Source organism: Rissa tridactyla, chromosome 1 (assembly GCF_028500815.1).
Source record: "Rissa tridactyla isolate bRisTri1 chromosome 1, bRisTri1.patW.cur.20221130, whole genome shotgun sequence".
In the NCBI taxonomy this organism is placed as follows: domain Eukaryota; kingdom Metazoa; phylum Chordata; class Aves; order Charadriiformes; family Laridae; genus Rissa; species Rissa tridactyla.
This window is the reverse complement of record NC_071466.1, coordinates 133,495,738-133,507,938: the sequence shown is the minus strand read 5'-3', so window position 1 is coordinate 133,507,938 and position 12,201 is coordinate 133,495,738. Positions and strand designations below refer to the sequence as shown.

Below are 12,201 nucleotides of genomic sequence, written 5' to 3'. Positions count from 1 at the left end.
GCACACCACCGAGCAAGGTGATTCTACAGGACTGAGTAGCTTCAGCTGCAGGGCCAGCAGGGCACACTTAAGAATTTCAGTTCGTGACAGACTTGGGCTGAGTCTCTGCCATAAAGGGATCAAGCCTGCCCACGTGTTAAAGATGAGAAAGTAAAATACACAAGCACTCTTACCAAAAATGACCTTTAATAGAAAGGAAAAAAAGGTCGGTGGGGCAGTCCATTTAAAGTCTCGTTGCTCCAGAAGCTACAAGGACAAAATGGAAGCCTTTTCCCTTCCGCAAGCCCAAAGTCCTCTAGGTCCATACCTAAGTAAAAGAGCCTCTCCAGAATGTGGAGTCACTGTACAGGAGTCCAGCATGACAGCAGCAGACGCTCATACTACTCCCCAGACTTCCTCAAAGGCAGTAGTAATTTTAGCACACGTCAGGGCAGCAGAAAGGGGATAGTTACTGATGGAGACCATCTTTTCTGTATAGTCAACATTGACCTAGGGGAAAAGAGAAAAAAAAAAAAAAAAATCAAGCTAGAAGTTTTCACTTAGTCCCATCTATCTCCATTGTCTGGAGGCACAGTATTTCTCCAAGGCTGAACACTGCCACAGTGAAACACAGCAGGGTAACTGCTAGCCCTCGCTACCACCCTCTCTCAGGAGGGAGGGAAGTCCCAAATGTTGCACCGTTGGGCCTTTTTTTTTTTTTTGACAAGCCTACCCAGGGGAAGAAAAGAGGGGGCGGGACAGGAGGGACCAAGCAAAAGAAAAAAAAAAAAAACCCACACTCGGAACAAGACTGAAATCTATGCTGCTAAAAATTTTTACAGCTCCAAGTAAGGGATACATGCACTTACTGAACCATGGGCAAAAGCTCCCACAACAATGGCAACTGGCTCCTCCGCAGGAACCAGTTTACGCAGATCCGACACCTTTGGAACTGCAAAAGAGGTGCCTATCTTCAGACAGCCCACAGGGAGATGATCACTGACTGGGTTTTTAATCACCTACAAAACGCAGAAAGTTAGCAGGGGCATAGAAGTAAGACACCTTGCCACATAGTTAAGTCCATAGTTTGCACAAAAATAAAATAATAATAATAAAAAAATTTACTCCTACATCACTAGTTGCAAAGGAGGAATGTTGCAACATTACCTGTGAACAGTCAAAGAATGCTTACCTTCAACAGTTTTTGAGGCCCATCAGCTGCTCGAACGCTGAGCTTATGCAGCAACTGAACTGACGAGAGAAGAAAATTGGTTAAGCTGTCTGTTCTTTTGCTGGAGGAATCCTATCCTCTACCTGGTGATCAGAGCTAAAGTACACAAGAAGTCCATCCTTAGAGTTCCCGGCATCTTCTAAAGCAGTCCTAAGAAATACTGATCAACAAGTTATTTTGCTGCTAACACAGTCTCATGCTGGCACTCCCCGCTGAGCTAAGGAACACATACTTGACCTATGCATCCTGGAACTCACCAAAAGACACTTTAATTTCTCTGCTCTTTTCTCACACTCACATTTTTGAGGTTGGTGCAACTTTTAGCCTCTTCCCAAAATTCTTCTACTCCTAACCACCTTCCTGCATTATTTTGTGACTGGTATAAAGTTTGAATCACTTACCCATAAGACCACAGAATCTATCAAAAGTTCTTGGGATTCTGGTTTGTGGATTGACTTCAATTAGAACATTCTTCTGGGTATGGATATAAACCTGCAGGAGACCAGCCCGATTCAGTGGGCTGTCCATGAGCATCAGGAGACTCTGAAATAGAAAAATGCACAGTAGGGGAAACAGAAAAGGCACCAGAGAGAGGGCTCTTGGAAAACTTCAGGGTTAGGCCCCACAAATGCAGAAGAGACCAATATGGAGGCAGAAAGGAGTTATCTAGCTGCATGAGCTCTACCGTAAAGCTGAGAAAAAGCATTCCCATAGCCAAATAAAAAGGATTACTAACAAACCACGAAAATAGCGGGTAAGGCCAAACTCAACCCTGTTTCAGGGGCACAAAGCAGAACCCCAGACCTGAGGGACAACCTCCCCCAAGCCGACCGCCGGGCAGCCCAGGCCGGCACAGACGCCACGCCGGCTCGGCCAGTACCTGGTGGGCGATGTCGGGCCGCACCTCCCCGGGGTCCCGGCCGTTCCGCAGCAGCAGCGCCTTGTGCTTGTCGCAGTTGAGGAGCTCGAACGTCTTCCCCACCTACGGCCAAAGCACCGACACGGTGGGCAAGGGCGCCCGCGGCCGCCTTCGGCCAGGCCCGGCCCAGCCCAGTCCGGCCTGACCCCCCGCCACCGGTACCTTCACGGTCTCCAGACTCGCCCCCTCCAGCACCACCAAGAGCCGCCGCTGCCCTCGGGGTCGCTTCGCCTCCAGCGAAGCATCTTCAGCCTCCTTCTCCTCTTCCTCCTCACGAGGCCGCCTGGGCGCCGCCATTTTGCGAGCACCGCCCCCGCCCCGCCCCCAGCCCGCCCACCGGCCGCCGCCACCACCCAAGATGGCGGCTGGGGCGCTCTCGTTATCTCCCTCCGGCCGGAGCCACTTCCGGAGGGCAGCGCGGCCGGAGGGCGGCGGCGGCGTGGCGGCAAGGGGGGTGGTTTCCTCGACGGAGCTTCCTCGGCGGCGGCACCTTCCGGTGTCCTTCCCGGCGGCGCGGCGCGGCCATGGCGCAGAACCTGAAGGACCTGGCGGGGCGGCTGCCGGCCGGGCCCCGCGGCGTCGGCACCGCCCTCAAGCTGCTGCTGGGGGCCGGCGCCCTGGCCTATGGCGTCCGTGAGTCCGTCTTTATCGGTGAGTGTCCCGTCCGTCCGTTGTCTAACACTCCCCACCACCACCCGGTGCTTTCCTCCGCCTCCCGCCCTGACTCTTCTCCTTCTCCCCGCAGTGGAAGGCGGCCAGCGGGCCATCTTCTTCAACCGCATCGGCGGCGTCCAGCAGGACACCATCCTCGCCGAGGGGCTGCACTTCAGGTAAGGCCCGGCTCCCCCAGCCCCGGCCCGCCCTTTCCCCGTCGCCTCGCCTGAATAACGGACCTCCCGCCCCTCACAGGATCCCCTGGTTCCAGTACCCCATCATCTACGACATCCGAGCCCGGCCGCGGAAAATCTCCTCCCCCACCGGCTCCAAAGGTGAGAGCGGCCCCGCGGGCCCGGAACGTGAGGCCTAGGTGGTGTCTGTGGGGCGGCAGGGAGGGAAAGGAGTCATAGAATCATAGAATGTGTTGGGTTGGAGGGGAGCTTTCAAGGTAATCTAGTCCAATCTCCTTGTAGTAAGCAGGGACATGTTCAACTAGATCAGGTTGCTCAGAGCCTCACCAAGCCTGGCCTTGAATGTCTCCAGGGATGGGGCCTCCACCACCTCTCTGGGCAACCTGAGTCCGGCTGCAGTGCTGGCCCCCCCTCATCATCTCTTTTCTCTTCTTCAGATTTGCAGATGGTGAACATTTCGCTGCGTGTCCTCACACGCCCCAACGCTGCAGAACTGCCCAGCATGTACCAGCGCCTGGGCCTGGACTACGAGGAGCGAGTCCTGCCTTCTATCGTTAACGAAGTGCTCAAGAGCGTGGTAGCCAAGTTTAACGCTTCCCAGCTTATCACGCAGAGAGCCCAGGTGAACTCTTCTGGAGGAGAATTACACTCCCATTGTAAAGAAACAACTAAATTGTGCATGTGGGGAATGTTATAACAGATAAAGGATAAATATATTAGGCTGGTAGATGGTGCATCCAAACAGAAAGGGTGTGGATCTGTACCCAGCTTACAGTTTGATTCTAATGCAAATAGAAACACTAAGGCTGGACCACTAGCATCTGAGAAGAAGACTGGATTCATTGTATAGAGTGCAAAACTGCACCATAATGTTATGATGGGTGAGGGAGAGATAATTTACATCATAGTTCACAAGTAACAGTAGAGCTGGCTTTTAAAAAACTATTACTTGGCTATAGTAATAGCTAGTAGTAAGAGCTATCAGTGCAAATTAAACAGTTTTAAAGGATCTGAAAAGCAAAGCGAGTGAGCAGTTAACAAAGCTGTAAACTTTCAATAATGTATGCTACAGACGGATGGTAAATATTTGTGTTTAGAAAAAAATTAGAGGGTAATCTGGAGGGGGTTGCAAAATAATAGAAATATTTAGCTATAAAAAGTCTATACCTGTAAGCTTGTGTTCTGATAATGTGATTGCCAGGGATTCTGAGAGTATCTGTTACTTATCGCAGGGGAGGGAGAGAGAAGTTGCTGATCTTCTTCTAAAAGATCCTGTGTGAGGCTGCTAGAGAGGATAAGTTGTCAGAAAGGTGAAATGCAAAGCTCTCTTAACTAGTGTGTGATCCATGACAAAAAAACGAAGAGTAGAACTAAGCGTCCAGGTCTCATTGTGAGAACTGATCTGGAATAGGGACTTCAGGGTTTTGTGGTAGGCCATGTGGTATGCACTGGAAAGATTTGTTAATGATCTTGTATAAAGAGAAAGTGGAAAGGAAGGATGTGACAGCAAAGAAACAATGTCTGCAAACAATTTAGGTTTATTGGAAGCAAAGACGACTGTAGGGTATCCGAAACTTCTGAACAAACTGGATGAATTTGCCTTCTTGTCATCTATTCGTTACTGTAAAGTGATGCATACTGAAGCAGTTGATAATCAGAAGAAAATAAAGTGACTTTACATAGTTAAGCACTTGCAGCTCACACAGTGAAGGATTCTGGCATCATTTTAGAATTGTGCTCAGAAACAGCTGCAATAAAAGTGAAATCAAATGCTAGACTGATCAAGAATGTGATACCGTAGCAATAATTTCTATTTAAGTCAATATTTGGTGCAAGACTTGTCAGCCTGCCTGAAAAAGATACTGGCAAGTTAAAAGCAACTCAGAAATTAGTAGGATAACAAAAAAAAATGTCTACCCAAAAACACTCATTGAAAAAGACAAAAAAGCAGAGTAGCCATGCTAGATGAGTAGCTACAGTAGTTAAGAGATGTGATATGTCTACAGTGTGTAGCAGTGCGTAGTGGTAACTTCTATTTTCTTCATCTGAATACAAAGATGAGGGGACAGCCAAACTGCCAAGAGTGGCAAATTCAAGGAAATGCTTATTGCCAGAACATGTGTGGGAACTGTGGAACTAGATGTGATGGGATGTGGAAGCAAAAAAACCTTTCAGGAAGGTTTTCATTTTTGTAAAATGAGTTGTGTAGTATAGTTAAGTAATAACTGTAAGTAAGCTGTAGTTTACTTCTGAAAATGCTGTATGTAGCTGTGGATATGCAGCGTTATTTAGAGGTGACAGATTTAGAGATGGTATTAACTTCAATGAATCAAGGTTTGCTTTAAGTAATGTCTCTCTTGGGCCCACTGTGAACGAACTGTGAAGAGCAGTTGTGCTTCACTTTTGGGGGGCGCAGGAAGTGAGAGTCAGCCTGTGTTTGATACTCTTTTTGCTGTATTTGTGTTTCAGGTGTCTCTGCTCATTAGGCGAGAACTGACAGAGAGAGCCAAGGATTTCAGCCTCATCCTGGACGATGTGGCTATCACAGAGCTGAGTTTCAGTCGTGAATACACGGCAGCTGTGGAGGCTAAGCAAGTGGGTGAGTTCGATTTACGCCTGGAAAGAGTGGATTGCCTTTGCCTCTTTAGTGAATTGTTAAACAAGGAAGCAGAATTTGGGATAGCGTATCACTGCTTTTGCATTGTTACGGCTGCTGAGTTATACATCTCTGCCTCCTTCGTAATGGAGCCAAACAGGTTATTTCGCAAGTATTTTCAGAAAACTTTGGGTGATAGCTAATGGGAGAGACCACCGGTGGGACTGAGTTCCCAAGACCGTAGGGTTCCTCTTCATACTGGGACTCTTATCGCTTACTATGTGGATTGTGTTCACAGGGTCTGAATGCTGTTTTAAGAAAAAATAAAGTGTACTCAGATACATTTCTTACTTGTGGATCGCCCCAGAATGCTATCTGTTCTTTCGGAAGTGAAGCCCCCAGGCCTCAACTGAAGGGTTCTGGTGGGGGCTCAGAAGATGGGATCTGCTTCCAATGCTTTTGGCCATTCTCTCTGCAGCCCAGCAGGAGGCACAGCGTGCACAGTTTCTGGTGGAGAAGGCCAAGCAGGAGCAGAAGCAGAAGATTGTTCAGGCTGAAGGGGAAGCTACAGCTGCCAAGATGATATCCTACTTCGGGAGATTTTGTGGGATGTGTCTTGTGAGCTTGACAGGCCCGAGAATCTGTCGCATTGGGCTCACGCTTAGGAGACTGTTATCAGATGATAGCTCTAAGTAGGTCACTGTCATTTATTATTTTCCCCCTACAGTTGGCTGGAGTGAGATTTGCCTGAGATTACAGGTCAGAGCAGAGAAGGCTATGAGCTCCCTGTTGTAAGGTTTAACTTTTGCTGTGTGTGACCATAATCCGTAATGTTGTTCTTGATTTGGGGTAGTAAAAATATCCCTGCCCAAAGGCCCAAGTTACTGGGACAGAGATTGCTTTTTCCCCCTAAGATGTTTGATTGTATGGCTTGGGAAAAATTCCTTGAGCGTAGGTGGCTTCTGTTAGCAGATTTTTCCCTTAACTTTTGCTGTACCTCGGTGAAGCTCTTAGCAGGAATCCAGGCTACATCAAGCTACGTAAGATCCGAGCTGCTCAGAACATCTCAAAAACGGTGAGTAATGGTGCACAGAATTACCTTTGTCCTTCTGCAGTCCTTGTGCTGTCCTCCTAGTCCAGTGGCCACATGATGAATTTAAGGCGAATGTGACCTGCCCTGTCCTGATCTTTGTTCCTGCCCAGCCGTTCTCTGCTCAAATAGAGCTTAAGATCTAGCTTGCAATGATTGTCAGTTAGATGTGAGGCTAGGAGTTCATGCCTTCCATATGACAAGGCCAGATCCACATCAGATTCCATCACCCACACCCAGCTGCAGCCACCGAAAGCTCTTGGTTTCCTGCAGGCTGGGAAAAGGGGACAGCTAAGCCTGGGATCAAAGGTCTGTCTGACAGGGAGACAGAATGAGCACTTCTTTTAGAGAGTCTGATGGCACTGGGATAGGAGGTCGGGAAGTTACAGAGTTGTTTTGGGGAATTGCTTTGATTTAATGGAGATCTTAAGTGCTGTATCTGGAGGGGGAGACAGATTCTTCGTTAGTGTTATTCTTCCATGTGCGTTTATACTCTTCTCCTTTACGCCATCTCTGCACTGGATTTCTTTTTCAGATTGCTGGCTCACAAAACCGCGTCTATCTCACAGCAGATAACTTGGTACTGAACCTGCAGGATGAGGGATTCACCAGGTAAAGGGGCCAGATGGCTGTTGTGGGTGGATTTAACTGCACCCTACTTGCGAAGCTGGTCCCCTTTCTGGAGCTCTCTCGATATCTTATTCTCTGAGAGGAGCGTGATGCCAGAGGACACAGCCAAGTTGGGAGCAGACTTACTGTGGAAATGGAGATTTTTGTTGAATCTAATCAATTTACTCTTGTTTTTCTTCCATTCCCGCGCTTTACTACATCTCCTGACACACAGAGGAAGGTAAGGCACTGTTTATTTTGATCCTCCTGTTGGGGCTTGTAACAAGAGTGTTGATGTTTGCCTGGTGCCTGGCATGTTTCTGGCTTGGGCCTTTCTGGCGACAGGAAGTTTATTCCGCCTCTACCTCAGTTTCCATTTGCGATGTGAAGCTTGAAGCCCTTCCTTGCAGGGGCCGCACAAACACCCACATCAAGTAGGAGATAATCAGTAATTGGAGCTCCGCGTGTGTCCCGTAAGGAGCCTTGCGTGGGGAAGGCAGGAGTGACTGTGGAGCGTCCTCCGATCTGTTCTGTGTATACAGGGCATCCTGCACGGGTGGCAGAGAGGGCTGTGAGAAGGCAATTAGATAATTGTAGGAGTTTGTGTTGGTTTGGTTGGATCTCTAGGAAAGATGCTCTTGTTGCGCTCCAAAAGCTTTCCAGTCCATGCTAGAAAACCCCATTCCCAGCTTTCAGAGCTGGCAGGAGCGTGGTAGCTTTGCCTAATCTGTCCAGTGTTTAGTGGGCAAGGCAGTGCCAGCTGAGCTAACAGCATGCAGCTAAAAGCTTAGATGTTTTAGAGTCACGAAGGGAAGCCAGAGCTGGTCTCTTTCTGTGGATTGTGAGATCCTTCTTCTTTACCTCTGACCAGATTTTGTCTTACGCATTCCAGAAGGCTTAAGGCGTTTTGAAAAAAGTCCCGAGTAGGAAGGGCTTAAAGTCCAGATCCTTGAGGTGTGACATCCCACACCCCCAAGTCTGTAGCCAGGGTCTGGTTCAGCTTTGTTTGTGCTTTCTGGACTAATGACTCGCTTCTCTCTCCCTTTCAGTGACAGTCTCCTACTCAAACAAGGGAAGAAATGAAAGAAACTAAAGCCTCTTAGAGCCACCGGTGCTGACCAGCAGAAGAGATGAGTGAGGAAATCTGAACTCCCTCCACTGGCGTTGTTTGCCCTCACTTTGAAGTTGTTGATCCAGTAGCCATGTTTGGTTCCCATGCCCCTGCTCCATTTGTGGTGACCCAGTTATGGGATTGGGCTCTGCCACTAGGCAGCTGGAATCCCTTCCTCACCCCACCAGTTAAATTTGGGGAGGGGGCAAGGGTGCTTACTGGTAACCCATGTGGATATAGTAATTCACCTCTAACCTTCATTAATCTTTAGATTTCTGTAGGGTAAAATCAGAGTAATTTTTTGGCTGAGCTTGGGAGTTCTGCTGCCATCAGCACCAGGCTTTTTTTTCTAGTAAATTTTGTTTCTTTCACTCTTGATCCCAAGAGAACCTGGGACTCAATTCAGGAAAATGTCATTCATTGGGTGCCTGTCACTGCTGGAATATGCGTCACTGTCTGCTCAGTGATTCTTTCAAACATTTGTAAAAATTAAACCCCCCCAAATTTATACTGTGTCTAAGTGTGCTTAGTGCTGGAAAAAGAGGTTGTTTTCCATAGGGGGAGGTGGAACAGAGCTTTTATTTGGGTGAAGGCAGAAGCAGGATGTCATGGGGAAAGGAGCAAGGAGTGGGGGGCGAGGGGGCGGAGAATGAGCAGGTGTGGGTGCCCGTATGGCTGCACCGGGTGACCAGGGCCAGTTCCTTAGTTGCCTATAGATGCTAGAGATGAGCAGAGGTTTACCTGCTTTCCCATGTCACAGCAGCATGTGTGTACTCTGTCCTGACCTCCATTCTTACACCTTTCCCCCCCCCGCCCCGCTTTCCTGGCCAAAAGCATAGGAGAAGTCTTCCTCCACTGACCGAACTCTTTTCTGTGCTTGGGTTTCAAAGGCAAAATCGCGTCTGCTTCAGGGGCTGGCTTTTCCCCTCTCTCTCTGGGCTCCCCTGTACTAGATTTAGGCCTTGGAGATTTCACAGAATCACAGAATCGTAGAGTGTCCTGAGTTGGAAGGGACCCACAGGGATCATCGAGTCCAACTCCTCGCTGCACGCAGGGCAACCTGAAAGTTAAGCCATGGATAAGAGTGTTGTCTAAACACATCTCAAACAGAAACAGGCTTGAGGAGCTCGCCATCAGCCAAAATGCCCAGGTCCCTTTCTGCAGGGCTGCGCTCCAGCCTTCTGTCCCCCAGTCTATAGATAACGGCCAGGATCACACCGTTCCGGGTGCAGCACGAGGCATTTGTTCGTGTTAAATTTCATGTGGTTGGTGATTGCGCAGCGTGCTAATCTGGCAAGATCTTGCTGTAAGGCCTCTGTCCAGTCAAGGGAATCAACGGCTCCTCCTAATTTATTACTGCCAGCTTTTAGCGTGCACTCGACTCTTGTGTCTAGGTCATTGATACAAGCTTTGAAGAGAAGCGTCCCTAAAATTGAGCCCTGGGGAGCGCTGCTAGCGACTGGCCACCAGCCTGATATTACGCCGTTTACTATAACCCTTTGAGCCTGACCCTTCAGCCAATTGTTCGCCCACTGGATTGTGTGCACGTCTAGCTGGATGCTGGACACCGTCCAGAAGGATGCTGTGAGAGACAGTATCAAAAGCTTTGCTAAAATCCCCCACATCTGTTGCCTTCCCTTAGGCCACTAGGCAGGTAACCTTGTCCTGTTAAGTTAGTAAGGCATGGCTGTCCCTTCATGCAAGGCTTTTTCAAAAACTCCCAGAATAACCTTCTCCATAATTCTACCAGGCACTGGAGTGAAAATGGGCGGCCTGTAATTACCAGTGTTGTCTTTCTTGCCCTTCGTGACAACTGGAGTAACGTTTGCTAGCTTCCGGTCAACTGGGACCTGAAGTCCAGCCCATGGGGAAGAGGGTCTGATCACAAAGTATCTTCTGTCTTCCGAATGCTTCCAACCACGTTTCTTGCCGTATCGAATGGACAGCAAGCAGCGTCCTTCCTCCCAATATACTGTGTCTCAGGTACGTGTCTTTACCCCAGGCAGCTTTCTCAGCCACGTGCTCCAGAACCAGCTGCTGATCCGGGAAAGGATGGGATTGCTGCTGTGGGGTTGTTTCTGCCTTTGGTTGCTTGAGGCAGAGTCTGCCCCCCTCGTATGTGCAGGACGGCAGGTGGCACTCATCCTTGGTGCTGTGATCCGTCCCTCCTAAGCGTGCCTGGTGCCTAGACGTAGGGTGAAGTTGCTTTTCCTAACAGGAGGAGTTCTTTCGTCTTGAAATTGCATTATTGCTGTACTGGCTTGGGAAATGCTATTCTCAGTGTTGGCGTGGCTGAAATGCTGCAGCATCTGTAGCGCTTGCCCGCTCCTTTGTACACCGTCCGGCCCTGCCTCGGCTCTGTTCATGTGTTTGGCACCAGATGAAAAGCAGGGAAATGAGCTGAGGTTGCCTGAATCACCCTGCCACTGCCTTGCTGGTGGGGTTCCTGCTCCCTCCTGCAAAACTCACGAGCGTGGGCCTGTCCGCTGGCCGGTGGCGGGGTTACAAGGATGCAGTGCCTGCTGCCAGCTGGTTCGTACAGGCCAGTAGCTGCTTCACCTTGCTGGCTCCCAGGCAGGGGCATCACCTTGCAGGCACACTGGCCCTTGCCCCTGTCCCACAAGCTACATGGAACAGAGCTCCGTCTCGTTCCTTCTCTTTTCTACCCCTTCCCCCATCTGCATTTGTGCACTAAACTGAGAGGAGAGAGCCTGGTCCTAACATCCCCACGCCAAAGCAGGGGACGATTTACAGCTGGGCTTTTGTCATAGTGGTTGATTGTGCAATTATCTTCCCACATGGGGCCTAGACATGTCTCAGACCAGAAAAAAAAACCCTGTCCCACATTTCCAAGTGTTCTTGGTCTGGATCTTAAGGTCAATTTGTGACCCAGTTCATGCTTTTCCCTAAGTGGGACTGAGCTCTTCGGGCCATTAGCTCTAACCAGGTCTGAGTCCAGGACACTTGAGCCATCTTTTCCTTTGAGTAGCAAATGTCCACAGCCTGAGCAGTATCTGTACCTGTAAATTAAAGGATCCCTGAGCACGTTCTCTGGGATCTAAGCCAGCTGCCACAGAAAGGTTCAGCTCTGCACTCTTCAGCTGTGGCTTTAGCTAAACTCTCTCAGCATTCTCCCAGATGGTTCCTGGGTACAGTTCACAGGCTGGGGCTTGGTTTTAACTGGCAAGACTTTAAAAACTATGCTGAGCCCCATTCCAACACCACCAAGGATAGGCTCCAGCGCTAAGGAATGCTCTCTGTCACTCACAGAATCATATAAATAGCGGTGGGAAGGGACATCTGGAGGTCTTTAGCCCAGGCAGCTGCTGCAAGTGGCTCTGTTGCCAGCACTAGGGTCAGATCAGCTGTGGCTTTGTCCATTCAAGTATTGAAAACCTGCAAGGACAGAGTTGCCCCGCTGAGCGTCTGTTTGGATGCTGTCTGATGAAAGCAGGCTCAGGTGTTCAACCCGAACCTCCCAAGCTGCGATTTGGCAGCGTTGCCTCTGGTTTTATTATGTCACTGCCATCATCTTCTTACCAGCCCTCTGTGTAGTTGCAGGTGAGGTGTGTTGTAGCTTAGCCCTCAGCCTCCTCTTTATCAGACTAAACAATCCAGCTGCTTTAGTCCCCCCTGGCAGGTGACTGACGAGCATCTGTGAAGTCACAATACGGCCGTGCTCTGGTCTACCTTCTCCAGAAGATGAAGTTTCGTTTCTACCAAGCAGTATCTAGGAAGGAGCAGTCAGGCTGTTTGCTGAAGCAGCCCTTATGCCTTACCCTCCAGCTCAGGCTGGGTACCACCAAAGGCAGAGGAGA

At 49.4% G+C, this 12,201-nt stretch overlaps 2 protein-coding genes across 3 annotated transcripts; one reads left to right on the top strand and one right to left on the bottom strand.

Annotated features, from left to right (window-relative positions):
- Positions 1-167: 167 nt before the first annotated feature.
- Positions 168-2,444, bottom strand: EMG1 (EMG1 N1-specific pseudouridine methyltransferase). The gene is made up of 6 exons (XM_054188261.1): positions 2,292-2,444; positions 2,091-2,192; positions 1,612-1,753; positions 1,172-1,230; positions 849-998; positions 168-489 (listed from the first exon to the last, which is right to left on the bottom strand). Exons 1-6 carry the CDS (start codon positions 2,424-2,426, stop codon positions 376-378), a joined length of 702 nt encoding a protein of 233 aa, XP_054044236.1. The 5' UTR covers positions 2,427-2,444; the 3' UTR covers positions 168-375.
- A 156-nt stretch (positions 2,445-2,600) lies between these two features.
- PHB2 (prohibitin 2) lies at positions 2,601-8,891 on the top strand. 2 transcript variants are annotated; one of them, XM_054188254.1, is made up of 10 exons: positions 2,601-2,780; positions 2,875-2,959; positions 3,039-3,118; positions 3,415-3,599; positions 5,447-5,576; positions 6,052-6,155; positions 6,571-6,648; positions 7,199-7,275; positions 7,508-7,513; positions 8,322-8,891. In XM_054188254.1, the coding sequence occupies exons 1-10, from the start codon at positions 2,654-2,656 to the stop codon at positions 8,353-8,355; spliced, it is 906 nt and encodes a 301-aa protein (XP_054044229.1). In that variant the 5' UTR covers positions 2,601-2,653; the 3' UTR covers positions 8,356-8,891. The 2 variants fall into 2 exon arrangements, with proteins under 2 accessions (XP_054044229.1, XP_054044230.1); XM_054188255.1 differs by lacking the exon at positions 7,508-7,513 and having other exon boundaries at positions 2,602-2,780.
- The last annotated feature ends 3,310 nt before the right edge of the window (positions 8,892-12,201 follow it).

Bases quoted from the DNA above. Each gene is read 5' to 3' on its own strand.
- EMG1 (XM_054188261.1), bottom strand. From the start codon at position 2,426: ATGGCGGCGCCCAGGCGGCCTCGTGAGGAGGAAGAGGAGAAGGAGGCT. The intron at 1,231-1,611 runs GTAAGTGATTCA...TTCTCTCGTCAG, and splicing joins TAGATTCTGTGGTCTTATGG to TTCAGTTGCTGCATAAGCTC. The intron at 999-1,171 runs GTAAGCATTCTT...TGCGTTTTGTAG, and splicing joins GGCCTCAAAAACTGTTGAAG to GTGATTAAAAACCCAGTCAG.
- PHB2 (XM_054188254.1), top strand. From the start codon at position 2,654: ATGGCGCAGAACCTGAAGGACCTGGCGGGGCGGCTGCCGGCCGGGCCC. The intron at 6,156-6,570 runs ATATCCTACTTC...CTTTTGCTGTAC, and splicing joins AAGCTACAGCTGCCAAGATG to CTCGGTGAAGCTCTTAGCAG. The intron at 6,649-7,198 runs GTGAGTAATGGT...TTTCTTTTTCAG, and splicing joins CTCAGAACATCTCAAAAACG to ATTGCTGGCTCACAAAACCG.